The sequence below is a fragment of the Idiotropiscis lumnitzeri genome, chromosome 11 (genome assembly GCF_059441095.1).
Source record: "Idiotropiscis lumnitzeri isolate Australia: NSW breed Sydney's pygmy pipehorse chromosome 11, RoL_Ilum_1.0, whole genome shotgun sequence".
Lineage (NCBI taxonomy): Eukaryota > Metazoa > Chordata > Actinopteri > Syngnathiformes > Syngnathidae > Idiotropiscis > Idiotropiscis lumnitzeri.
This window is the reverse complement of record NC_142401.1, coordinates 14,163,709-14,188,851: the sequence shown is the minus strand read 5'-3', so window position 1 is coordinate 14,188,851 and position 25,143 is coordinate 14,163,709. Positions and strand designations below refer to the sequence as shown.

Here is a 25,143-nt window from a genome sequence, read left to right as displayed (position 1 = left end):
CTGCAAGACCACAGGAACATCTTTTCAGGACTTCAATAACTTTCGGTAAGTGTTGGGTGCAAGGGTCCATACTTCATACAACTGTCTGGAGGAGGTTTGGGGCAGACCTAGAATATATTTGAGGGACGGAGTGTCCCACTCGGAGTTTGGCTTATGAAGCTGGCCAGAGACACGGAAGTGCTCATTTTTTTATTTTTATTTTGACTATAGGAAATATAAGTCGGGTTTTCAGTATAATGTAATCCAGCTGGGACAGGACAAGGTGTCGGCGCTACCGTTTCTTACATCTCCAGCTGTTGTGAAATGTGCTATATAAATAAAGTTGTATTGTATTGTGTATAAACGTTAACATAGTGACAACAACAACAATCATCTTGACAACGACGAACAATGGAGTTAATCGATGCCATTGCAAGACACAATCCTATTGGTTGATGTCAAGGTTCTATGTTGCAGGGTTCTCATTATGTCACAATACACATAAAGATATCCCAAAAAATCAAACCTGATTGACTTCTCATTTTGACATCCTCTAACACCAAATTGTGGATTGTCACCCAACAAAGAATTTTTCCATTCCTGACAGAATACGTCCGGCCCGAAGCTCTAATAACAAATTGGGCCAATTATGGAGCTAAACTCTCACAGTAAGATCCATGCGGAAAATGGATGGCTCAACCATCAAGAGAAACCGTGCTTACCATGAGCACTTGTCTCTCCTGGTGAAGCTTCTTGAACGTCGCCTCAGACTCCGTCTCCACCATGTAAGCCAAGGGCGAGAGAAATCCGGGGCTTATCGGTGACGGGCTAAAAGGAAGGTGTGCGATGCCATCGTGCCCTGCAAAGCCCAAACCAGACTGGCTGAAGAAGGGGAATCCATTGTATAAGGAGCCTGGAAACACAGGAGAGCCATGTGCTCTGTAGATCGGGTGAGGATGCAAGGATTGGTCAGAAAATTGGTTGGGACTCTGCCGACTCAGTTGTTTGCTCCTGTCATCTGTCCTCTCCCTTCTGCCGTTTACGTTTCTTTGGTCTGCCATCGGCTTGCGAACGGAAAGGTCCAACGGCTCGTTCTGAGAGTGGTTCTGAGGTGAGGAGAGATCCGGGGGCTGGCCACTGAGGTCCACACCAACAGGACAACCCAAGGATAGAAGCCTTCTTCTGGTTTGAGGGGACATCAACTCCGACGCGTGGCTAGGGCTGCTCTTGTCCTGGCCGGAAGATTCCAAATTTTCGTGAGGGGAATGCAGTGCGACCAGATGCTGCTGAGGTACCGAGGGCCACTTCTGCACTGGGGATTCATTTCCAGAGGCTCCATTGGTTATGTTGTTTGTTTTGCCCATCTCCGACCTGGATAGGAATAAAGGTGGCGAGTGGTGGTCTTTGTTTTGAAGACCCTCAGGCACTTCTGCGGCTTCGCGATTTATCTTACAATGGTAGCGCTCATGCTGCAGGAGAACCACCACGTTGGGGAAAACCTGCGAGCACCAGCGACATGTAACACCGAGAACCCCTCTCTCCCGCTCTCCTGACTCCTCTCTTGCGGCTCCCCGCTCCGGTGACATCTTCCTGTCGGGTCCTCCCCCGTTCCTGTCGATGCCCTCGTACTTTTTCACCTCCCGGTGGAGCATCTCCTGCAGCATTTGCTCAAACTTGGAGCCGGACTGGAGGTAAGGCAGCAGGGTGGTCCCTTTCAAGATGCTGGCTCTCAGTGAAAGCTCTGCCGAGGGGTTGCAAAGGGAAGCCAGCTCTGAAGTTCTGAAGCTGAAATCCTGCCCTGAAAGCTGTGAAGGATCGTCAGGTCTCTGGCCCGCAGGCCTGCTACCGTCTTGGACTTGCAACGCCAAAGGAGAGCCCTTATTATTCCTCTCCCGCCCTGAAGATGGAGATGCTGAAAAGGAATTCTGGTAGGAGTTTGGGTTATGTCCGTTAAACACAGCGCTCGTTACTCCTGAACTTGCGAGTGTTCCACCGCTACCGAGGCACTTTTTGCTGCTCAGGTGGGAGCTGTAGGAGCCCGAGTGAGAGAAACGTTTCTTGCAATTGGCACATTCGTACGGTTTTTCTCCTGAAGGTGACACACAGAGACAGGAAAATAGTCATTAAAATAAAACTTTTAGGTTTTCTTTGCCCACCATGGACTATTGCAGTACTTTATCAATGACAAGATCCCTGTCGTGTCACGCTGCTGTCCGATAAACTATTTGATTACCCGTCAATTGTGCTATAAAGGTGCCTGATAATCTCTGAAAAAAATATTAGAATGAAACTCGCAATATTTTGGAAGATAGTCACATAGGAAGCGTTGATATGCATATGTATCTTAATGCGGCACAATTTTTGTTTGGTTTGAACTCTGGTCAACAGCAAATTTTGATCAAAGATGACATTTTCACTTTTTACTTTTAAGTTTGACCGCTGAAAGCTTGCGCATTACAGATCTTACCATGCATTGTAAATTAAAGCCACCTGTTGTTGAACCTAAATTCGTAGATATGACTAAATATATAACTATTACATATTAATATTATGTTTTTATTAAGAAAACGTGGTGTTTTACAGAAAAACACAGGCGAAGACTCAGAATGAGCGCAAAAAAAACCCCAAACATTTTGTCAAAATTAGTTGAGAGTTAATCATCTCTGGCCACATCTTGAACCTCTTATTTGACTTTTAGCTCCTGTAATTAGGACAAATGGTAGAGAAAATGGTCTGATGGAGGATAATGATAATAATAACAGCATTCTTTTTTTTTTTTTAATAAATTGTCTTTTTTTGTCAAAATATTACAACTTTATCTCATTTAATCCCTCAAATTTTCACTAGAGGAAACCCCTCAAATTCCAGCGTTTTTCTGGATTTTGATATAAATACGTCTTTGGGAGGCAGGCACTACATTTTTGAAACCATATGTGTATGCCTTATGGATTGAATGGGTTATTCTTATGACATTTGTAATTTTATAATCATTTTTCCCTTTTCAGTGTGGTGGTTCTAATACTGTCTAGTATCATCCAGGGTTTGAACTGTATTGTAGGTCTCATTGTGGTAAAAGTGAGCTTCATAACCCAAGTTACTATTTTTATGTTCTGCTTTCGTGACAATTAACAACACTAAATATACTACTTTAAATATTACCTTTGCAGTGCTATATTTGTAAGTTGCATGATGGCACAGATGTATATATTTCTTCGGAGAAAACGTATTGAAAAAAATTGCAGTAGCGCATGCTCTCGGGTTTGCGCCCTCTTATTAGTCTCACCACTGTGGATGCGCAGGTGCTCTTTGAGGTGGTGTTTGTACTTGAAGGCCTTTCCACATTGCAGACATTTGAACTTCCTGGTCTCCACACCCTGATCCAAAGTGATGGCGCTCTACAAGGGTTGGCAGACTGGCGTTAGGAAAACGGTTCCATATTTATTTCCAGTCTTGTAGAGTTGTGAGACGCTCACCTTGTCCTGCACTTGGTGGTGAAGTGCCAGGTGTTGCTCCAATTGCGCCCTATGGGGGGCAGCGTATGCACAGAACGGACACACCATGTGGCCCCGATCCCTCTCCTGACAGTATTTGACGTGGTCCCTCAGCAAAGCTCCATGTTGGTACGTCCTGTGGCAGAAAGGACACGCCTGCAGCCTCCTCCTTGTGTCTGGAGAAAGAAAATATGGACAAAAACGTGACAGTTTGTATTTGAATTTGAATATGTAGCGCTCTGTGTTTTTCACATGAGCCTACCTGCTCCCTCAGGAGAGTGGTGCTGAACTCCCGGGGACCACATGGCAGGCGGCAGCTCCTCGTGAGTCCCGGTGCCACTGGCGGCAGTGCCCTGCAGACAGTGCACGGCGGTCGTGCCATTGCGGCCGAAGTGGTCCAAAAGGCTGGCGGAAGTCGAGGCCTTTCTCAGCTTGGCCAGAAACTCGTAATGGGCGAGGTCCTCCAAGTCAATGTGGGAGTCGGAACTCCTACCTACACGTGTATGTAGAACAACACACTTAATAAACGCAACCCATTTTTAGTGAAGCATCAGTTTTGAAATTAGTGAATCAGAGTTTATGTAAAACAATAGAAAGTGACTAGAATACAATGCCAAAATCTTATGAGAATAAAGTTTTTTTAAGGGAGAAAAAAATGCAATTCTATACCCCTGACATTAATTGGTTATTATCATGAATTAAAAAAAAGGCATCTTTGACGACCTTGAAATCTGAGATACTGTCCGCTCTAGGGCTCACTGCACTTCTGTCTGGGATTATGGGATGCGTGTGCGGGTCATTCTGCGGATGTGTTAAATGCGTCAAATATTTTGACTTAATAACAAAAATTTATTACCGCCCATTAACGCAATAATTTTGACAGCTCTTCAAGGCCCAGTTAAAAAAAAAAAAAAAAGTAATAGAGGACAACTGGCTTTACTGACAATACTATATATTTATCCCATACTGTGGTCAGAAACTTAATATTCTCATGTTATTCATTCATGTCTGAAAAAGAAGGTAGCCCCCTAAATATGTTTGCTACTAATTACAGTGTATTATTTTACATACAAATCCTACTAAATCCAGGAATGAACGAGTGAAAAAAAACATAAAAAGTGCCTCCATATGAAGCCAAGATGTGGATTATTATTAATGGAATTGCAAGATGTCCTCTGGTTGCTCTGGCTGTCTTAATAACGTCTAAGGTCAGGAAGCATAAAATCAAAAACACAATTGTTATGTCTACACATTGTATCAGAAATCTTCCATCCATTTATAACGCTTGTGCTTATTCGGGTCATGGGTGAGCAGGCACGTCTCGACAAACCCATTTACACTCACATTCAAACCTATGGACAATTTGGAGTCGTCATGTTTTGGAATGAGGGAGGATGCCAGAGTGCCAATAGAAAGCCTACAAAGGCACAGGGAGAACATGCAAACTTCACACAAAAGGGCCGGAGCCGGGATTCGAACCCACAACTTCGTGATGATGGGCCAGATGTGCTCACCTCTTGCTCACCATCCCACGTATGTTACTGTGAATATATCCATTAAACATGCAGCGAGTGTTAGCACTGCGCCGATGAATCTAAACTGTTGACGTAAAAACAGACAGATGTGGAAAAAAGAAAGTGTTCCTCTGTGACATGCATCTCGAGAGCAGAAAGCCACACACATCCACGGAGGAGCAACGGCGCCTCCTATCGCCAACCTCCAGCCAGTCAGTTACGCTCACAGCCCACTTTGAGGTGGATTTTTCAAATGTTTGCAGATGTTGGCAAATTTGGAGATGTTTTTTTATGTGGCCTGGGGACCGAGCCCGTGCGGTCGGGCGCTGTAAAAACTCCGTCGTGCCTTTTCGCGGCGGCAAGGCCAAAATCACACGAGCGGCCGGGCTAAGTGCCCGTTAAGTCGGCGGGCTGCGTGAGGCTTTCATCTTGCCGGAATTAAAAAGGGAAAGGCCTCACGTTGCAGCAGCGCCGGCCGCAACGTCACCTCTTTGATGCGTAGAAATAGTGTGACGCCGCCTTTTGTCATGCTCTCAAGAGCCTTTGAATGCCGCACTGTACTTAATAGGAATACAGCGTACTAACGTACTTTTCGATGAAAGAGTCTTTTGGCCAAAATGCAATAGCACTATGTCAATAAAACGTTTTAATATTAGTGTAATTTTGTAAAAGTTGCAATATAACAAAAATAGTGTTTCAATCTTATGAGGAAAATAGTCTTACTTTTATATTTTTTAAGTTTCCATGCTGATTCAAAATTAAGAATACATTCTCATAACATTCCAACCTTGGAAAAATAATTCAGCTTTAAATTGCCAATTTAAAATTATGAAATAAATGTTAAAAAAAACATATTCTCCTAATATAATTTTCTCTTGCAGAACTTTTCAGAATATTAAAAACAATAATTGATATTGTGAGGTTTCTTGAAAAAAATCTTTTCCTTATTTTATTTTAAAACAAAAGATTTTAGCGATTTTGTTGCGTTAACATTGTACTTCTTGTACTTCTTTTTTATTTTTTTTAAATCTATTGTTAGAGTGGCCCCAACATTCTTTTGTATTATTCAATCATGAAATATAAGTAAATATGTCTGTCTGTTTTTGGTTGAACTTGCTCCTTCCTGGTTCAAACAGTCCAGTGGGCGTGGCCTGCAAATGCCAATAGTGCAGAGAAATGTGCCACATTCTGCCGAACAGCAACGTCAGTAGTGAATCTGTTGCCGAGTCTAAGAAATGGCAAAAGAAATAATAAAATAAAAAAATTGCAACTGTAAAGTTTTATGATCAATTCATTTTTGGGGGGATTTGTGAGCTTATTTTTGGTTGAGAATTAAGAATTTAAAAAGCACATGTAGTTTACCACCACTGAGTTTGGTTTGTGAGAGTCTGTGACGCTATTTACATAAACACAGTACAAATCCACCCACTTGTCTGGATGGTGGCCCAGATAAAATCTTGTGATTTATTGTCAACTTACAGCGCATCCTCAGTGATCCCTGCTCCCCCTCCCTGTCGGCAGCAGAGGCGACGCCGCCGCCGTCGTCTGTGGCCTCAGATTCCGGCTCCACCTGGGCCCAGAATTTCCTGTCGCCGCCGCCGCTCCCGGGACTGAGGCTGTGGGGCTGCGCAGAGAGGGCGGGGCTGCCGGGCTCTTCCGTGCCCTCGCTGGGAGTGCGACTCGTTTTGTCCAGGCTCTCCTGGTAGTCCTGGGGCTCCAGGCTCCAGAGGCCCACCTCATCTTCTCCCTCAGACCCCAGTGAACCAACTTGCTCTGCGTCCACTGTGAGAAAAAAATCACAAAGACATTTCATATCAAACACTAATGGGACAATCATGGGAAATATCTTTATTTTTAAGTCATCAATCCATCCATTATTGACTGAAAAAAAATACATCTTCTTGCTTCCTTTTTATTTTTTAAAGGAAACAAAAAAATACAGCAACAAAAACAATGTGTGGGTTGGCATTTAGCACCTTGAACTATCGATCTCAACATCATGATGCGGCAAACATGAGAGAGAACCGAAACCAAATAGGGGAAAAACACTCAAAAGCTCATACACACACGCGCACACAAACACAAAAGATGAGTAAATGTTAAAGTATATCTCATTTTTCAATAACTAAAAAAAGACATACTTTGTGTTTTGTATTTTTCTGTTGTTGGGTGTTGCTCTTTTTTGTGGTTTCAAATGTGCGCCATGAAGCCAAATCACATGCATACATTTTTTTAGGGTTTGCGTAAACGCACAAAGGAGCCCGAACTGTAAAAATGTGCAAAGTAACAAATATTTTGAAGTATTTACTGTGATTTCTGGTCATCGCTGCATCATTTAGAGATTTTCTGTCTTTACACAATGAAAAATTTAAGTGTTCACTGAATGCATTTTTAAACACATAAAATGTATTTCATGAAAAGAAAGTCATGTTTTGCGAATCGTTATAACAAACCAATTAAGTTCACTGCCGTTCAAAATAATATTCACATTTTTGTTGTAATGAGCCCAACTCCACAATGAGTGTGACCGAAAATGCATTTAAATTGATGAACCAAGTAAATCATTCGCAAGCAGTGGTATGAAATGTCACCCAAAGAAGGCAAGATCAATAAGCTCCGCAAAGAAAAACTATCATTTAAACTTGAATCGCATCCTCGTATGCCCAGACTTCTGCAGACAGGAAGAAACGCAGTACATTTTCCCATGGTGAAGACAATAAATGACAATCACAAACACATGCGCAGGATTTCAACAGTTGGCTCTCGTTTCTGTGGCCCATATTGCTGATTTGATTGGCAATATCCAATCACAAACGAGTAATCGCAGCTTAACCCCACTGAAATACATCCCGAGACAACGCTAAGCTACTGTCAGAAATGGTGGAGGGAAGCGAGGGGGATTTCTCCACTGTAATCACATTTCTTGTTAATTTTAAATCAACATTCCTCCTTGAAACAGAATCAGTTCTTTTCAAAATCTGCCGAGCAACAAGTGACGAGGAAAAATTGGAGTCATTCTAATTTGCTACGCCTGCTAGCTAGCTTAGCTATGTTAGTGTCGTTAGTTGAATGAAGCTATTTAATGGTCATTCAGCAGAAGAAAAATTGCAGTGAAGAATCGCAATAACTTGACGCTCAGGTGAGATGTATTACATAAACCTAGTTCTTTGACTCCAATTATTTTAGGACATAGATTCCACAGAAAAAAACATGAATTGTAAACTGCATACAGGTGGAAGGTAAGCGTATTAAATATATAATTATAGTTAATGCCGAGTAGCTGCCCTATTGATGCAAATGTAATTTTTTTACCAGCTCATTATGAAGCAAAAAAATGACATTTAACAACTTGACATGTCTTGGAATGCACTTTATATTTAATAGAGAGTAGTCATTTAGCAGCACCACGGCTGCATGTAAGAAATATGCTGCACACCGTACTGTGAGTCACACATATATCTCATATTTAAAACAGAGATTCCAGTTGCAAAACTATTGTGCACAACTGCACTTCTCATTCATCCTGTTTAACCAAGTCGACATAATATTGTATATTACATATACCAGATTTACATCTGACAATCTGAGTGCCACATGTTGTTATGTCTTACAGGAAAAGTGGTGCTCATTTACACCACTTAACCACTTGAAAACTACTCTTTTACGGCCTGCGCTCTTACCTCGACATGTCACGTGCATCAGTGACACGCCGGGTGGAGCACAACCCTTCCGTTCGTCCAGGCCCTCTTGCTAATATGGGTTGGAATTAACTTGCTCGAACATGGCAGGAAATTAGTTTGAATAATGTAGCTGAGGTGCAACTCTGTGCCCCTGTAGGACTTTTTCTGGGACGATAGGGCAAGCCACAAGGCCCTCAGAAAAGAACAAGTCTGTTCCGGATTAGTGTAAAATTGGCTCTAATTTCCCCCCGCTATGACAGTGAATGACACCGGCCCATTTGAAGCAGCACCGCGCCGGCATGGCTTTCATTATCTGCCTTGTTGATTTATTTATTTGGATGGCGCGAGCATCCTTCAAATAGCTGCTTCTTTGTTTCTACTTTGAACAGCGCAGGAGGTTTGAGTTTGTGTGCGAAGGTACAAAGGGGTTTCGTGGTGATCAATTCATGCAGTGTGAGAGTGGTTGTGCAAAGATGGTAAACACAAAACAACATGCAATAGAGAAGATGAGAGCTATTTAACATGCAACTAAGTGTGCAGGGGAAGACCGTGACTCATAGCGAGAGCGCGCTTGAAGAACGCTGCTGTTTCATGCTTGATGAGCTTGATCACATGATGTCAAAAGCACCTCAAAGAGACGGACGACTTTCTCAACTTAACAGACTTTTCCTCTTAGGGAACAGAAGAAGCAGGATTGCATGTGATCCGTCTAGGGCTTTTTTTTTTTGTTCGACATAGCCTGCCAGTAAAAGAAATAAAGTGTGAAAATTTGCATTCACCATGGAGGAATGTCTTTTTTCTTTTAAATTCAAAACCGCAGCGAAGCGACTTAATTCGAGGTCAAGGGAAATTATTTTGATTTGAACCGACTGAACAGAGTCAAACAAACCGGTTCGCCACGCAGAAATTGTTTATGAGCCGGAAGGCATCGACACGCCGGCAATACGCCGCACGCTGCCGTTTATTTTACAATCCGCACATGTGATCTTGCATTGCAATCATGTGGTGTGCAGTAATGAGCCAGAAATTACCTTGTTTGTTCTTTTTTTGGTGTTGAGAGTCAACAAATTTGTCGCGGACACCTTTAAACATGTTGTATACTTCTTACTGTAAGCAGCCGGCCTCTCAACAAGCGCTTTAGAAAATACTTTATGGCTAAGCTCATTCTTTAAACTTGACTGAATCTCTACAGGAACTCAGTTATATTTGAGTATTCTTCTTTAAAACTGAGTTCTTCAGAGGCATTTAGCATACACAAAGCTAATTCTTTGAATTTATCTGTGTTTTTAGAAAGCGTTGCCATCCAATTATAAGTACGTATCTTATCTACCAAGTCCCTATCTTTCAAAACATGCTTTGAACCATTGAGTATACCATGGCTGAATGATTTAACGATATTGCGATTGTGAATTATCGCTAATTTCTATTTTCTAAGCCCTATTCCGGTCTGTTAAGAGACAAGGAATAAATTAATCGGTATTAGTATAGATGACATCAGATTTATTATATACAAATGTTTTTGTCTTACAGGTTAGGCTAACACAAAAATAAAGGCAGTCAAATTATGAATTAATGTGACGGTTTATTTAGCTACTTTAATTGTTGTTAAATTACAAAACTTGTCTTGCGGTGTTTTGAGCATTCGTTACGACAATTTCAGAAAATTGTAACAAATAAGTGTGACGTAAACATATGTTAGGAATTCATGTCCTGTTTCATGACACGATATGTACAATGAGACACTATTTAAATAAAGAAATGCAATATACGTATGTATAAAAAAATAGCAGCCGACTGAATTAAAGCTGAGTGTTTTTTTCTCTCCACATGCAGCCCTTGTGATATGAAAACTGAATTTTTTTAGACTGACTTTTCAAGTAAAAAACATTTTAAGTTATCTTCTTTTACCGTACCCCAAACCAAATCTTTGCCATGCAACATAAAGGATCTTCAAAAGCCTTTCAGCATACTCAGTAAAATTCTTGACCTGAATTTTAGCTGTCTGTATTTTACAAAAAGCACGAATCACCACATTTTTTCAATTGTTTTTCTAACAATTAAAAAAAACAATAAAAATCTTCAACAGCCAATTAGTGTACTCAGCGTATTTTAACAAAGTTGTTAAAAGGTTTCTACAAAATGACACTATTGTTGTCAAAAAAAGCTTTCATCAGCAAATGTGGAGTTGTTTTTTTTTAATTAATTTAAATATTTGCTTAAAAGGCATATCCTGAGCTAATCCTTTAACCTGACCAGAATTTTTCACAAAGTTTATGTCAAATGAAAAGCAAATTTTGAGGGTTGTGTGGTCCTTTAAAACATTCTCAACAGCCACCTGAAGTTTATTTTTCAAACAGATCTACATATTTAAAAAAAAAAAAGTACCAAACAATCTCCAAAAATATTCCATTTTCTTCTTTAAAATTAATAGCCAAGAGACAGGTGTACTTCGCGCTAATTGAAACTCAGCTACACTTTTACATAACTTTGTAGTTAAAAGAAAAACCATGTATCTCCAAATATTGAGTTTATTTCCTTACATTAAAAAAAATTCTACTGACCGGATTTTTATTTAAATTTTTTTGTATGTCAGAGGAAAATAATTTTTAAAAATAAAAGAATGCATTTACAGTACTATGCTAAATAACTTTTATAGCGCCGCTGACCAACATTTTTCCATATCGTCAAGAAAGAAATCATGTATTTCCACATAACATTACTTACATTTTTTTTAATTATTTAATTTTGCAAACCAAAGCCAGTTCTTTTAAGTAACCTGCATTCAAAAAATATCTGTACTAAAAAAAAAACAAAAAAACAAACACAATAAAAACCATGCATCTCTAAATATAAATAAATGTGTATAAATGTTGATTTTTTTTCACTGAAAAAATTCTGAAGACCATTTAGCTACCCGTGTTCATTCTTTAAACTGACCTGAATTTTTATACAAAAAGAAAAAACAAAAAAAAACATATTTCAGATTAAAAAAAACAACACAACGTTTTTATAAACATAGCTTTTTGAATAGCGACGATAAGACACTTGGAAAAAAACCCGAATCATCTCCTCGAGCAATAACCAAGACTAACAACATGATGCGTGGAAGTTGGAGCGTAGCTTTTCCCGATGACATGCTATAATTCAAACTAATGCCTGCTTGTAGTTAATGTAGCTTTAATGCAACGCAAGCCATGACGGTCTCGTAGCTGTCAGAAGAAAGTCAACTCGGGCTGTTTTGGACTCAATAATTCACCACATGAGGGTCATGGACGCCCACACGCTCAACAAAACCAACGCATAGCAAGACGAGTGCGTCCTCGCCTTGGACGGCTTCTCGGGAGAACACCTCACACACCTTAAATGACTCTGTATTCATGTGAACACGTGGAAAATGAATGATTTGAATCTTTTGACTTATATTTCGGAACACGACATTGAGAAATACTCACTGTGGCCGCCCGTTGAGTCATACATGCCGACTGACATTGGTGCGATGACTCAGGCGAGGACCACAACCAAGAACAAACACCTCCCACCTGATCTCCGTCTTAGCAGTGACGCTTTGCTTTGGATTTTTAACAACCAGCACTAAGAGTGACAGAATGGCAGGATAAATAGTCCTCTGGATTTTATTCACACGACTTTGTCATTGCACTATAAAAAACACACAAACTATGATCATAAAGGGTATCATTTGTGTGGCAATGTACTCGCTGCTCCTTTCTGGCGGTTACCCCACGTTGGAATGCGACACTGAATTTGAATTCGGCGCTGCCATGTTTTATACATTATCGTATGAATGCTGACAGCGGATTGAAGAGGAACCCGGCCCAAAATGACACGTTAACCTGTGGGAATGTCATGTTTTCAAGCTCTCTGTCTTTTGTTTTTTTTATAGCATTTCTGTGGTGAGAGAAGAGGAAGCAGGGACATTCTTGTCTAATGATATGTCATAATAGCCACAAACACGTTGACATGAGGGTCCAAGTCAGGCCAACCAGGGCCTACTGGCTAGGTAGCGATGGCCCTCCGAAAAAGAGAACAGACGAGCAGTGTGAGATGCTTGCTGATGAGCGACTTTCAGTTACTACATTGTCTTTTACACCACCAAATTGATAAGAAGGGGTGAGAAAATGCAGATTAGCATGGCCAGGGAGAGTGAGCAAGAAAGAAAGGCGGATAAAAAGATAAGAGAGTGACACGTCAGTCGGCTATTAGAGGTGGGTGAAAAAAACAGACGTGATGATAGCAAGTGAGCCAAAAACAGACACATTCCCACAAAGTGAGAAATAAAAAAAACAAAAAACATGCAGAAGCCACTCTGTATTTCAGATGTGCCGCTCATTAGGCGATAGTGAACCACCAGCACCGCGTTGATCTCTGCTTTTGCCGTGGGCCGTGGGACAAGTGTACTTTCAAGGCTGCACATTAAAAAAAACAATAACACAGTGTTCTTAATTTGACGGATAACGTAAAATACGTCAACCCCATTTACGCAAAACTTTGTGGTGAGTGATTTGGGACCAATTACATTCGTGGATTGTGAAATGTAATTGGAGTCATGAGTCTGTCCCACATCGCTAATAAATGGTGACCTGTCTATTCTCGATGTATTGCGTCATAGAGTATCTGGCTAAGAAAGAGCTAAACTCTATGATTTTAGTTTCAGTTTGCTTTTGAGGGATTCATTTTCTCATCAAAGCCTCTTCACACCAATCCGATGTCGGCCGTCATGGCTAACTGTCGCTTCGGCCTAGAAGTCGGCACGTCGGACCGGAAAATGACAAAAGAACACACAGCAAAAGTCGACGGAGACGGCAACTACTCCGGACATACTTCGTATGCGTGAGAAGTAGTACCCCTTCATGCCATCGGCGGCAATGGCCACTGAGTAGCCTTTGACGTTGATGTCAAATAATTACCGTATTTTCACGACAATAGGATGCGCCTAAAATTCCCAATTTTTCTCCAAAATGGAAAGTGGCGCCTTATAATGCGCCTTATGTGTGGACCCAGTTCGAAAAATCTGTATATGTTGTGCGCCTTTTATGAGCGCTCCATTGGGCTGACTGGGACCATTACACAATTTATATCATTTCAGTCATGATACAACCGCCACCCTTGCCCCAGAGTTAAAAAAAAAACAAACAAAATAAAATAAAAAATACTTCCATGTCTACAGTGCACACACACCAATAATCAAGCCTTATTTGTGCACTCCCTCCCCACATTTCAATAAAAGCAAGCAAAGCCCCGATTGTCTCTAAACAACGGTTATCCTCGATTAGAAAACCCTAAATGTGAACAGGTTCAGTTTTTCTGTGACCTGTTTTCAGTAGAAGACAATATTATCGCTCAACCCCGGCTAATCTACTCCTTCACATATTCACACATCACACATATGTGCATGACACTTTTGTCCACGGCACCTTGATTCAAGTGCAGTCTAGGCCTCTAAACGACGGGCACGTGACGATTAGCTGTTCATCAATGTCATTGTGGGAGACAAAAAAAGAAACTCCGTTTTTTTTCAGCACAAGTGTCAAGGTGTGAGTGAAGAGGTGCGCAAACAACCTTTGTGGTCGCCACTCTTCTTCCTTTCGAGACTTCCTGTGCGCTGCCGCCTGTGTGACTTTCGCAACTCATCGCCTACCTGTCCTGCAGACCACCGCTTTGACACTTGAAATAACAGCCCACCTTGTTGACTCACACCTCGGTCCACCCGCGACATAAGCAAGGCTAACACGCTTGGAGCAGGGTTGTTTCAAATCAATAGTTTTTCTTCCTTCAACTTTATTTTGAACAAATTCAGCCCCAACAGAGAGACGATAGCCAATTTTTTTGACAGTTTTACGACTTTGTTAACGTCACTTATGGCCGCGCCCCAAGTCAAGGACGGCATATACCCGCCCCTCTTCGCTATGTTTCCATAGTTGGGCATCCAATGACATCACTTCCGGTTGACCTCGTCCTTTACCATATCTGGGCCTACTATGATGTCACTTTCACCCGCCCATTTCTGGAACAAATCCAGACACATTCCAGAAGACGTCATGTTTCGAGTCCCACACTTTTACCCATATTTTTACATCCTACGAGCTCACCGCCGCCCACCCCATTCTACAAAGGAAAAAGCCCAGAAATGAGACCCTCCAAAGTTTTGAGAAAACATTTCCGGTTCCCACCATTTTTCCGAAGTGCTGAAATAGCACTTCTGTGTTCTGACCCCACCTCCTCTCCTTTGAGATAAGTCCCACCCACTTCTACGTTGCAGTAGCGCAGTACAACGTAGTTTTGCTGGTGTAAAAACAGTCTTTTGTTTTTCATTACAAAAGAATTGTCTAAGCAGCTTAACATAAGCCAGCGTCCGTCTTTGTGCGTGTTTTACATTAGGAATATCTATGTGTGTGTGTGGGGGGGGGTGTGCGTGTGCGTATGCGTGTGTGTGTTTCACAGTTAGTGGAAGGCTGTCTCTGCAGGCCTAAGAGTCTGTGTGGATGTTCACCAGATATGGACACTTTACCCTATTTTGCCAGTCTGTCCTCCGGCCACAACCTGGGCAACCTCCGTCCCCAAAATGGGCGTCCGTCTGTTCTGCCCCTGGGCCCCTCTCCTAATTTACATAGGGACTGTCTATGTGTTTGTGTGGCCCTGTGCCCATGATGAGAGTCAAAGTTTCAAAGAACATGTCTGGGCTTTTATACAAGTTACAAATGGCATGAATTTGAAGTTTTATATCATAGGATGCCCAAATGTGGGCAAATGGGCGTGGTCAGAAGGAAGACATCATCAACTTGGCTAATGTCAGGGGCGGTGTCACATTTGTGACATCGGCAAAGTTGTAAAACACGTCAAAAGTATCGCAAAGAGTGGGCAATTCTCACCTGTAACTATGTTCTTCCATGTTTACTTAATAATCATTCTTATGTCATGATGGTCAGTTGGCAGTTACAAATAAAAAGAATACTAACGAGGGTGATTCTATCCAAACTGTTGTTGGTTCATGATGCTCCTTGGAGTGAGTCACCCTTCCGCCACAATATAAGAACTTAAATGTGTTTGTTGTCATTGTTAATCCGGTGCAATTGCGACATGCAGTTAGCTAGCGAGCTAGGCCTACACCCTGAAAAAATATTTTCCCTTTACATAGTCTGCACAGCACACATGACAGAAGGTGATCGCGCAAAAAAATTGTGACGACGTAATAGCCAGCGTGTGGAAAGGGGTAGACACTTGAGATGGCCTCATTGTGCCATGTAAAAGCCCCATGACAGCCTCATGGGATATATTCCAGCCACCAGCTGCTTAAAGCAAAATGTGATTACTGTGCAAAATGATGCGATGCATTTGCAAATTCCTGACATTGTGTACCTTGAAGGCACCATGTTGCTTGCATGGCAAGCCTTTTGCTTAAGTGATTTTGCCGTCTTGAGCGTGCTTTAAACTGTTTAATGACATCCCAGTTGGAGTTTACCGTAAAACTAAACACACAACAAAATTAATTGGCCGTATTAATGTTGCTTCCTTTATAAAATGTCACTTGCCGCTAATGCTTAAATCAATGTAATCCCGCTGATCAAGGGAAATTAGCATTGGCTCCCGGAGTGATATTAACACACATATGCTGTAGAAACAAATACACAAAAATACGAGCTATATTAATGGAGTTCAATTTTATTTTACGTGTCCTCCATCTATGGACGGCCCCACACTGCCCCTAAGAGGCCAACGCGTGAACAGCAGGAACAGACGGTAATTGTTTTTATTGTTTTTCTTCAATAGCTATGACTTTTTTTATATTCTTGTTTTTATTCTTGTTATGTATAAAGTTGAGTCTTTAAGGATTCAAGGAATTTTTCTTTCCACAAAATTCAAAGATACAAAGATCCACGGACCTTTCTTTTCCTTTGTAGTACAAAGACGCATTTCCACATGACATGGCATGAAATACAATCCCCGAGATCCAAGGTTAGTCCAGTAAGTCCCAAGACTTAAGAAAATAACATTAGATGAAATAAATATGATGAAAAGATAATTATAATGCTTAAGGATGAAAATGAAGAATGAAAATTCAAGCGGCTTCAATTTCGCATGACATTTACAAGATCATTTTGTACCTGACAAAAATAATATAGTGTTCAATGTCCAGGGATGAATGGGCATGAGGCTATGACGGTAGTTTTGAGTACGTACTTGAGTTTTAGGAGTAGAATAAATACTAAGTTTTGAAATCGATGACTAATCAGTTTAATCAAAATAATCATGATTATTATTTTTTCCATAATCGTCCAGCCTGAGTGTACATGTAACATGAACGATGCTTTGGAGGACCACGACTTATGTATAGACCTCTCTCCGGTGCAAGTGTCCCCAACGTGGTATCCTAAGTGTAGCCCACATTCTTGTTCTAAAAATAGCTCACTATTGATGGGATGTTGTGATTTCCCAAGAATGTTGTAGAAGTGATTTGAAAATGTAAACACTTTCAGAATTTTAATGGACTAGAGCATTGCATATTTATATTCATCTGTTTCTGACCTTGTTAAATCATTGATAAATATTCTGAGAAATCATTAACATGTTCAGTGTCTTCACATATATTTTATATTGAGCATATTCCAGAAGTGTGTATCAAACTGCATTTATCAGTATCCAACAAGCATTGTACAAAATTCAGTGAACGATTCTCTACTCTGTGTGACATAGGCATCAGCGGACCAAAGCCACCACCGTCTACACAGCCCCCTTAAAGCAAAAGGGAAAAAAATTGCCTCGAAAGACTCAGCTTATGTTTTAAATTCTGTGAACCAGAATAGAAACAATAGAAACAGCATTATGTACGGCCACAATTGACAAATGGACCGCCTTCAGTGTTGTGTACTCCGACCACGATCACTGTTGTTAGCACGCTGCCCTACAGGAAAGACTGATGTCACCCAAAAAGATTGTTCACTGACGAATAATGCAAAGAACATGATGGGGGGCCATGTCTGATGGATGGACCACCCCAAAACCAACCATCCAAAGTTGTTGGGAAAGGTTGGCTTATTTCGACTAAAACTAAACTAAAGTGTTGAATTTGATCTGGACTATGATAGATGATTGGATTGCTCCACAATGTTGTGTGCCTTATGACTACAACCTGAACATGGCTGCCTACATGCAAAATGAGTTTGGGTTTAATATTTTCCTGGTCAGACTAAAACTAATGCGTTGAATTTTGTCAACTGGAGTACAGACAACATTATGGAGAACCCCAACTGACAAATGGACCATCCCGTAGTGTTGTGTGCTGTAAGTAGAAAACCTGTTCTGCATGAAACCGTGGTCAGCGGGAACAGTTGGCTTGGTTATACTAAACTCAAATATTGAAATTTGTAAACCTGACTACAAATATCATTATGGAGGACCATGATCGATGAATAGACCGATCCACATCATTGTGTGCCTTGGAAATTGAAAATGGTCACTGCTGTGCAACTGAGGTCGCTGAGAAAGAATAGCCTGGTCAGACTGATGTGTTGAATTATGAGAACCACAATACAAACATTATAAACAACATTCTAGAAAACCACAATTGACAAATGGACTTTTCTGACTTGTGTGCCGTATAAACAAAACCTGCCTGCATGCAACTGCGCTATACGGGAAACTTTGACTTGGTTAGTCCAAACTAATGCGTTGAATTTTGTCAACTGGACTATAAACAACATTGTGGAGTACCACAACTAGAGCACCACAATGTTGTGTGTCTTATGAATCTGGCCACTACTGTCTGCTCACAACAGAGGTCAGAGGAAACATTTGCTTGGCCAGACTTAACTCAAGCATTGAGATTTGCACACTGGGCCACAATCTTGATAAAAAAATAAATAAATAAAAAAAAAACACCATGGAGGACCATGACTGATGAATGGAAACCACAGCGTTGTATGCCATGTGAATACAAACTGGCCACTGCTGTCAAACGCAACAGAGATTGGCAGTAAAGCTTTGCTTGGGCTGAATAAACCAAAGTGTTGAATTCTTTGAGCCGAAATATAAGCAATGCAAAAAAAATGAACCGCAACAGACAACTGTACCGCCCCCACAATGTTATGTGCCGTATGAATAGAACCTGACCACCGCTGTGTAAGAGCAGCCGAGGTTGGCACGAAAAGTTGGCTTTTTCAAACTGATGCATTTGTTAAACTGGAATACAAACAATCTCAAGATCATAGAAGACCATGACCGACGAACGCAACGGCCCACAACGTTGTGTGGCGTATGAATAGAACCTGGCCACCGCTGTCTGCACGCCGATCTAAAAGCAGGACCGATGTCGGCGGCGACAAAGGTTGGCTTAGCCAAAGGCGTGTAGTGTTTGGACTTGGCCCGCCGCCCTCCCCTGCGGCCCGTGCTGGTTTTCCGTGTAGCGAAGGACCAGCGCAGGAATGCTCCAGCAAGTCACAGAGGGACCTACGCGCTCACCACACTATGAATCAAAAGCAAAGCGCCACTTCATTAGGCTCCTGTCATTGCAAAGGCTCTCACACAGCACTCTATAAATACCCCGCATCCAAATTTGTTTTCCCTCTCGTTTTTTTTTTTCCCCTTTTCACATGAAAATGTTCAGGGACTGCTCGAGCTTTCTGATGTGGCTCTTTATTTTGTTCGCCAGCGAAGGCGAAGAAAAAAAAACACAATAGTGGTTCCCTTTGAATATTAAAACATTCTCTGACAAGCGCAAAAGGTTCTGAAGTTGTTTTAATAGGGGGTGCACGCTGAATAAAAAAAAGTCTCTTTGAGCTTAAATTAACAGCTAGTCACTGTGGGATTTGGTTAGCTCAAGAGTTAAGAATGCATCCCACTGGCCTTTGTCTCTTTTAAACATTTGTACATAAGCTGTGTTCATCGAGATTTGCGGAGCAAAGCGGCAGTTTTAAAAGGGACAATTGAGAGCTCATTAACTGCAACATCGGTGGGTATTTATCACACGTGTGTGGAAGGACACAAACAACAACAGATAATCCTTCAAATGAACAAGGGGACATTCAGTGCAGTCCTCGTGACTTTGCTTTTGGAACAATAAAGGTTGGAGGGAGAGGGCAACTCTTCTGGCTGGCTTCAAATACAGATTGGGTGCCATCCTCTGGCTCATGTTGGACACTGCATCCAGCCAGCTCCAACTTCCCATGTGACCTCAGTGGCCTCACTACAAAAGGTGTTAGCGCCACATTGACAGGATTGGGGCATTACGAAACCAAACATCGGTAATGTTATGAAAATAAAGTTGGAATAATACCAGGAAATAATTGATTTCACTGAGATTCAAGTGTTTGTAAAATCACTGTTTATTTTAAGACAGACTAAATACTTTTTTCCATTTTTTCATTGTCCCTCCCTCCCCCCCAAAATAGGTTTGTGAATTTATGACTTTATTCTCATCAGGACCTTTTCCTCAGAATATGTTGCTTTTGCATAAAATTACCACTTTTTAATCACACATTCTTATAATATTGAGATTTCAATTCAAGTTGAAAAAAAAACAAGATAAAGATACTGTTGGCTTTATTCTCTCTCTTTTTTAAAACAAATTTTATGGCTTAATCTCTTAAAAGCACAACTTCTTTCTCGTAATATTGTAACAAATTTAGTAAAATAAATTTCTTGTGGAATAATAAAATGTTTTATCGTCATTTCTACTTAATAATAATAATAATAATAATAATAATAATAATAATAATATTACTACTACTACTAATAATAATAATAGATTTAACTTAATTACCATCCCCCAATTATTCATTTTTATTGTAATTCTATGGATTTGTCATAAAATGCCCATTTTTGTAACATCATGGGTTTTACTTAATAACAACACAACTTTTTTTTTTTATTGAAATATTCCAACTTCACGAAATAAATAAACTAAATTTCAACTACCTGGCATTTTCATATTTCGACTTAAATTGCATATTTCAACTTTCTCTTAATTGTGACTTTCATAATTTTCTAACTTTATTCTTTGAAAATCATACTATTTAGACTCCTAATGAGGCTGAATTTGTGTAAAATCCCCCCACCCATATATTTTTTATGTGCTACTCCTCATAATGTACTTTATTCTCTGACTATTTTAACTATTCACGGAACGACTATTATCCCTCAATGGCTTTATTCTTGAACGATTACAACTTTTTGCCCGCTCTGAATATGAAGGCTTTTCTTTTACAAAATTATTACTACTTTTATCTTGTCCTATTAGTGGTGCTACTTTTTTTCTAGTGATGTTAATGATTTATTCTTGTAAAATTTTATACTTTAAAATACTTTCCCTGTTGTAGTTATTTTTTTCTTGTAACTGTATGGCTTTATTCTTGGTGTCATTTACTGAATAAACTAAATCTTTCTAAATGTCTTACAGTCCATATCCTCTACTCTTACTTTCAGGAAATGTTTTCATGGTCTGTGTATGAAGGAATAGCAAGTATGAGCACACACACCCTTAAGTTTTTATGGTCATGCAGCTCTGATTTGAAAATCATATTGCATATTGAGTTAAACATTTAGTCACGATGACCACTTTTGAGTGAACACAAGTGAAATTGTGTGTGTGTGTGTGTGTGTGTGTGTGTGTGTTGTGCTTGCACAGGCCGCTCTATTGTCTTTAAATAGAACCCAATTAAAGTCACAGAGAAAAATGCACAGGCAGCAAAACTTCACAAGACGGCGCGTGCTTGTCATTACTGGCCTGTAAGAACAAAATGATGGAGGGAGCGCGAGAATGGACAAAAACTCCGTCGAAGAACGACTCAACAAGAGGAAAAGGGTTTTAAACTTGGAAAGTTTAAGAGTATCTTTGATGTGTATCAGAAGAGGAAAGCAGCCTCGCGACTGGGACGACAGTAATTTTAAGTCGAAGCAGAAGGCTGGCCGACTTGCTGCCTTGCTGGCTGGCTGGCTGGCTGCCTGTAGACTTTGATGGCGCTGGCTGTTTGAAGTGGTTTTCGGGGAGGGGGGGGCGGCGGTAGGGAAAGGGAATGGGGGGTGGGGGCAGCGTGCGATGTCAGCGCGACGATGGAGGGAGGAAAGGGGGGCCGGGGTGATGGCGACGGGACAGGGACCGAGGAGACCTGAGCTGGCTGGTTGGTTGGATGAACGCATGGGTGAATGTGTTGATAATGAGGAGAAAAAAAATCTGATTAAAATGGATATATAATGACAGCAATAGGAGCCAGCAGAGTCGGTACAGATGGCAAGGATCTAGACAAATTGAAATGGATGACAAAAGAAGGCGAGGAGAGGAAAAAAGAGCAAAGATGAAAAGCAGAAATGTCGTAAAAGAAGAAAAGTGCACGGGACGGGGGGAAACAAAGAAATGAAAGTGGCACCAAAGTGTCCATGTCTCTGTATGAAACGTGGACACATTCGCACCTCAACTACTCATTACTGTGTATCATTTAAAGATGACGTTTCCTCCGTCTGATATGCTGCCCGGTGGTCTAATGACTCCCCTAACCCCCCTCCCCTACCCCGCCACCCGACTCGCCATCCCTCCAGCAACGTTGGACACACACGCCAAATATAATCACAACTATGCGCTTTCCCCGCCGAGGTACCAAAGTCGGCCACAAAATGGAAAAAATGGATTTTGTACAAACCTCAGAAATGTTATTGGGCCTCCTCGCCCTTTCATTTCCATGCATCGGTGCTTCATTTTTAAATTAAATGCCTCCCCCAGCTAAGCTACAGCTATACAATTACCAAAGCAAACCTTCCAACATGTGAGTCTGTTGGAAAAAAAAAGCACTTTAAAAACATGCATGTTGGGTTGTGTCTGACTTTATGTGCCATGCGATAGACTGGCAGCGAGTCCCAGGTACTACTCTCGTCTTCTGCCAAAAGTCAGCTGGATGGGCTTCATTTAATAGCAACCCTAATCAGGGCAAATGGTATCCACTTTATTCGTGAGTGCTCTCATGGCAAAACAATTATGGCCACAACTTCCTGTAAGCCACCGGAAGGAGCAGTGAGCCATTTGTAACAACGCTTTTCGTTTCCCAGTGCGGTTCATTCTTTTCTAAATGATCATGAACCTCCTTAGCACTTAAAAACTGTGTTGCACATTTTGGGAACTTTATGGTGGTTGTATACTAACAACCAGGAGAAGTTGCATTTGTGGCTATGTTTTGAAGATGCACCCCGGACGAGCTTTCTTTTAAATTTTATTTTTTTAATTAATATTCTCAATCATATAATCACTCAGCGCTACTTAACACTGGGGAACAATTTAGAAAAGAAATTCTGCTGAGTTACATTTTTTTGCGGGCTCACACTGAAATTGTCACTCCGATTCCACAATTGTCGTATTTTTTTTTTCTATCGCACGTCAAGTTTTTTTGTCCACACCTTACTGGATAAGCAAAATCGCACTGATTAGCTGCAGTAAGACTTGTCATCTTGTTAGAATTGGACTCATCTACACCTCTGTGACAACTTGTTTTTCAGTCACAATTGAGAGTGGTGAGAAGTGTGTACAGTTCCCGATAGGTCAGTACTATCAATATACACAGAAAGCTAACACAGTAGGAATTAAGACGCTTACTGGTGGCTTATCTCGGGCATCCCCATTGTAAATTCTATTTTTTGTTTTCTAATCTTGTAACTATTCCATGCAAACATGCACAATTATTTCATATTAAAACAAAAAAAAAGGTGATGCTATAACTCAAAAAGTTGATGTGACAGAAAAAAATGAAGTTCAGTTTTGGATTCCGCACCCAGAAAATTGTTAAAACAGCTGTCAGACATAACTCACCAAAAATTGTGAACCCCAGTGTAATTGACAGGGGGAGAGGTTGTGGGGGGCTGACATATATGTTTGTCTATGTCCCATATGATTGTCTGGCGACCAGTCTAGGGTGAACACTGCTTCACTTCAAATTCCACTTTGACTTGACATGAATTGTAATATACAGTCATAATGCACTTAACCTTTTGCAGCTTCAATCAATCGCTGATTTTTATGCCATACGTATCAAATTTTAGATTGCGGATTTTTCGCTACATCGATTTAGCAGTGATTATTTTTCCCCACCGTAGAGCAATAATCATGAGCAAGGAGGAAAGAGTGCATGAAAGACAAAAAAAAAAAAATGTCAGAAGTTTTGGATCATTTCACGCTTAATAGAAGAAGCCAATACAACTGGCTTAAGTTACACATCTGCGCGTTTTACTAGAGTAAACATTGTTAGCTAATTTAATATAGCCTAACACCACTAGTTAGAACAAATTGTTATCCCTTCACAGGCGTTCTAGGATACACATAGCAAAGGTATCAAAATAATCACAGACGACGAGCCATTTGCCACAATTGACGGCGAGTCAATCCACAAAATGTCTAATGCTTTGGCCAGTTAACAGCCGGGCCAAGTCTGCACCCTCATTTGCTGACTCCAACATTCCAGTTGTCCAGTTGATGCATTCAACAGGCCAGGCCCCACCTTGTAAGGTCGCACGCATTCAGTCACAGTCACAGATACAGTACTGTAGAATGTGAGGATGGGAACCCATCCATCCAACCAATATCGGAGCCGCTTATCTTTACAAGGGTCGCCGGTGAGCTGGAGCCTATCCCAGCCATTTTTGGGCGAGGTACTCCCTGGACTAGTTGCCAGAAGAACAACCATCCGCGCTCACAATCACACCTTGTGGAAATCCATTGTCCAATCAACCGACCATGCATGTTTTTTGAAATGTGGGAGGAAACCCACACGGGAACAGGGAGAACATGCAAACTCTACATTGAAAGACCCGAGCCGAAATTGAACTCTGCACCTCGGAACTGTGAGGTCATCCTGCTAACATGTCGTCCACTCTGTCGCCAATGGGAACCCCAAGTGTACAAAAATAATTGCTGCACCTCACATGCATATTATACTGGTGTTATGCATAAAGCTTTTAGAATAGCAAATCCCTGCACTGCTGATAAAGAAAATAATGAGACCTTTTCATATGTTTGCCAACAAAAAGAAATACACTCAGATAGATTGCCATAGTCATCTATTACAGGTGGAAGAAAATTCTTTATGTTTCTATCCGGGCAGGAATGCGTTCACTCCCTTTCAGGTGTATGCGTGTTTGTGGTGTGAGTGAGTGTGAGTTTGTGTGTGGGATGGCAGGTCAGGCAGAGGTGGTACCAGGTGATTACAGGTACAGGGAGCGAGATGGAGAGAAAGAGGGAGGCTTTTACTTTTCGCCCATTAGGGAGTCAATCCAAGTTACTGGAAATATGCGCCAGTGTGTTATGCAGGCACACTTGATGCTTTATGGACTGGACAGTTAGTGGGTCATCGCAGGTCCCACTGATGCTGCAGTCCGGTTGCAAGAGTCATTTTTAAAAGTAGTGTACTATATTTTATTATACAGTATCTTTTGACAACACTGAAGAGATTACACTTGGCAACAATGTAGTCAATGTGCATATTGTGCCGT

General features: G+C 41.0%; 1 protein-coding gene across 2 annotated transcripts in view; it reads right to left on the bottom strand.

Moving 5' to 3' along the window:
* The window catches only part of LOC148327613 (zinc finger E-box-binding homeobox protein zag-1), a 37,992-nt gene that overhangs the window by 1,701 nt on the left and 11,148 nt on the right, over positions 1-25,143 (bottom strand). Inside the window, exons 2-8 of one of the 2 annotated variants that reach the window (XM_088309561.1) lie at positions 6,460-6,766; positions 3,733-3,959; positions 3,453-3,646; positions 3,263-3,374; positions 1,601-2,068; positions 1,397-1,525; positions 702-1,291 (exon numbers count right to left, since the gene is read on the bottom strand). In XM_088309561.1, the coding sequence (XP_088165687.1) occupies positions 702-1,291; positions 1,397-1,525; positions 1,601-2,068; positions 3,263-3,374; positions 3,453-3,646; positions 3,733-3,959; positions 6,460-6,766 (2,027 nt within the window). Of the gene's footprint in view, positions 1-701; positions 2,069-3,262; positions 3,375-3,452; positions 3,647-3,732; positions 3,964-6,459; positions 6,767-25,143 lie in introns of both variants that reach the window. The other variant, XM_088309560.1, reaches the window with a different exon arrangement.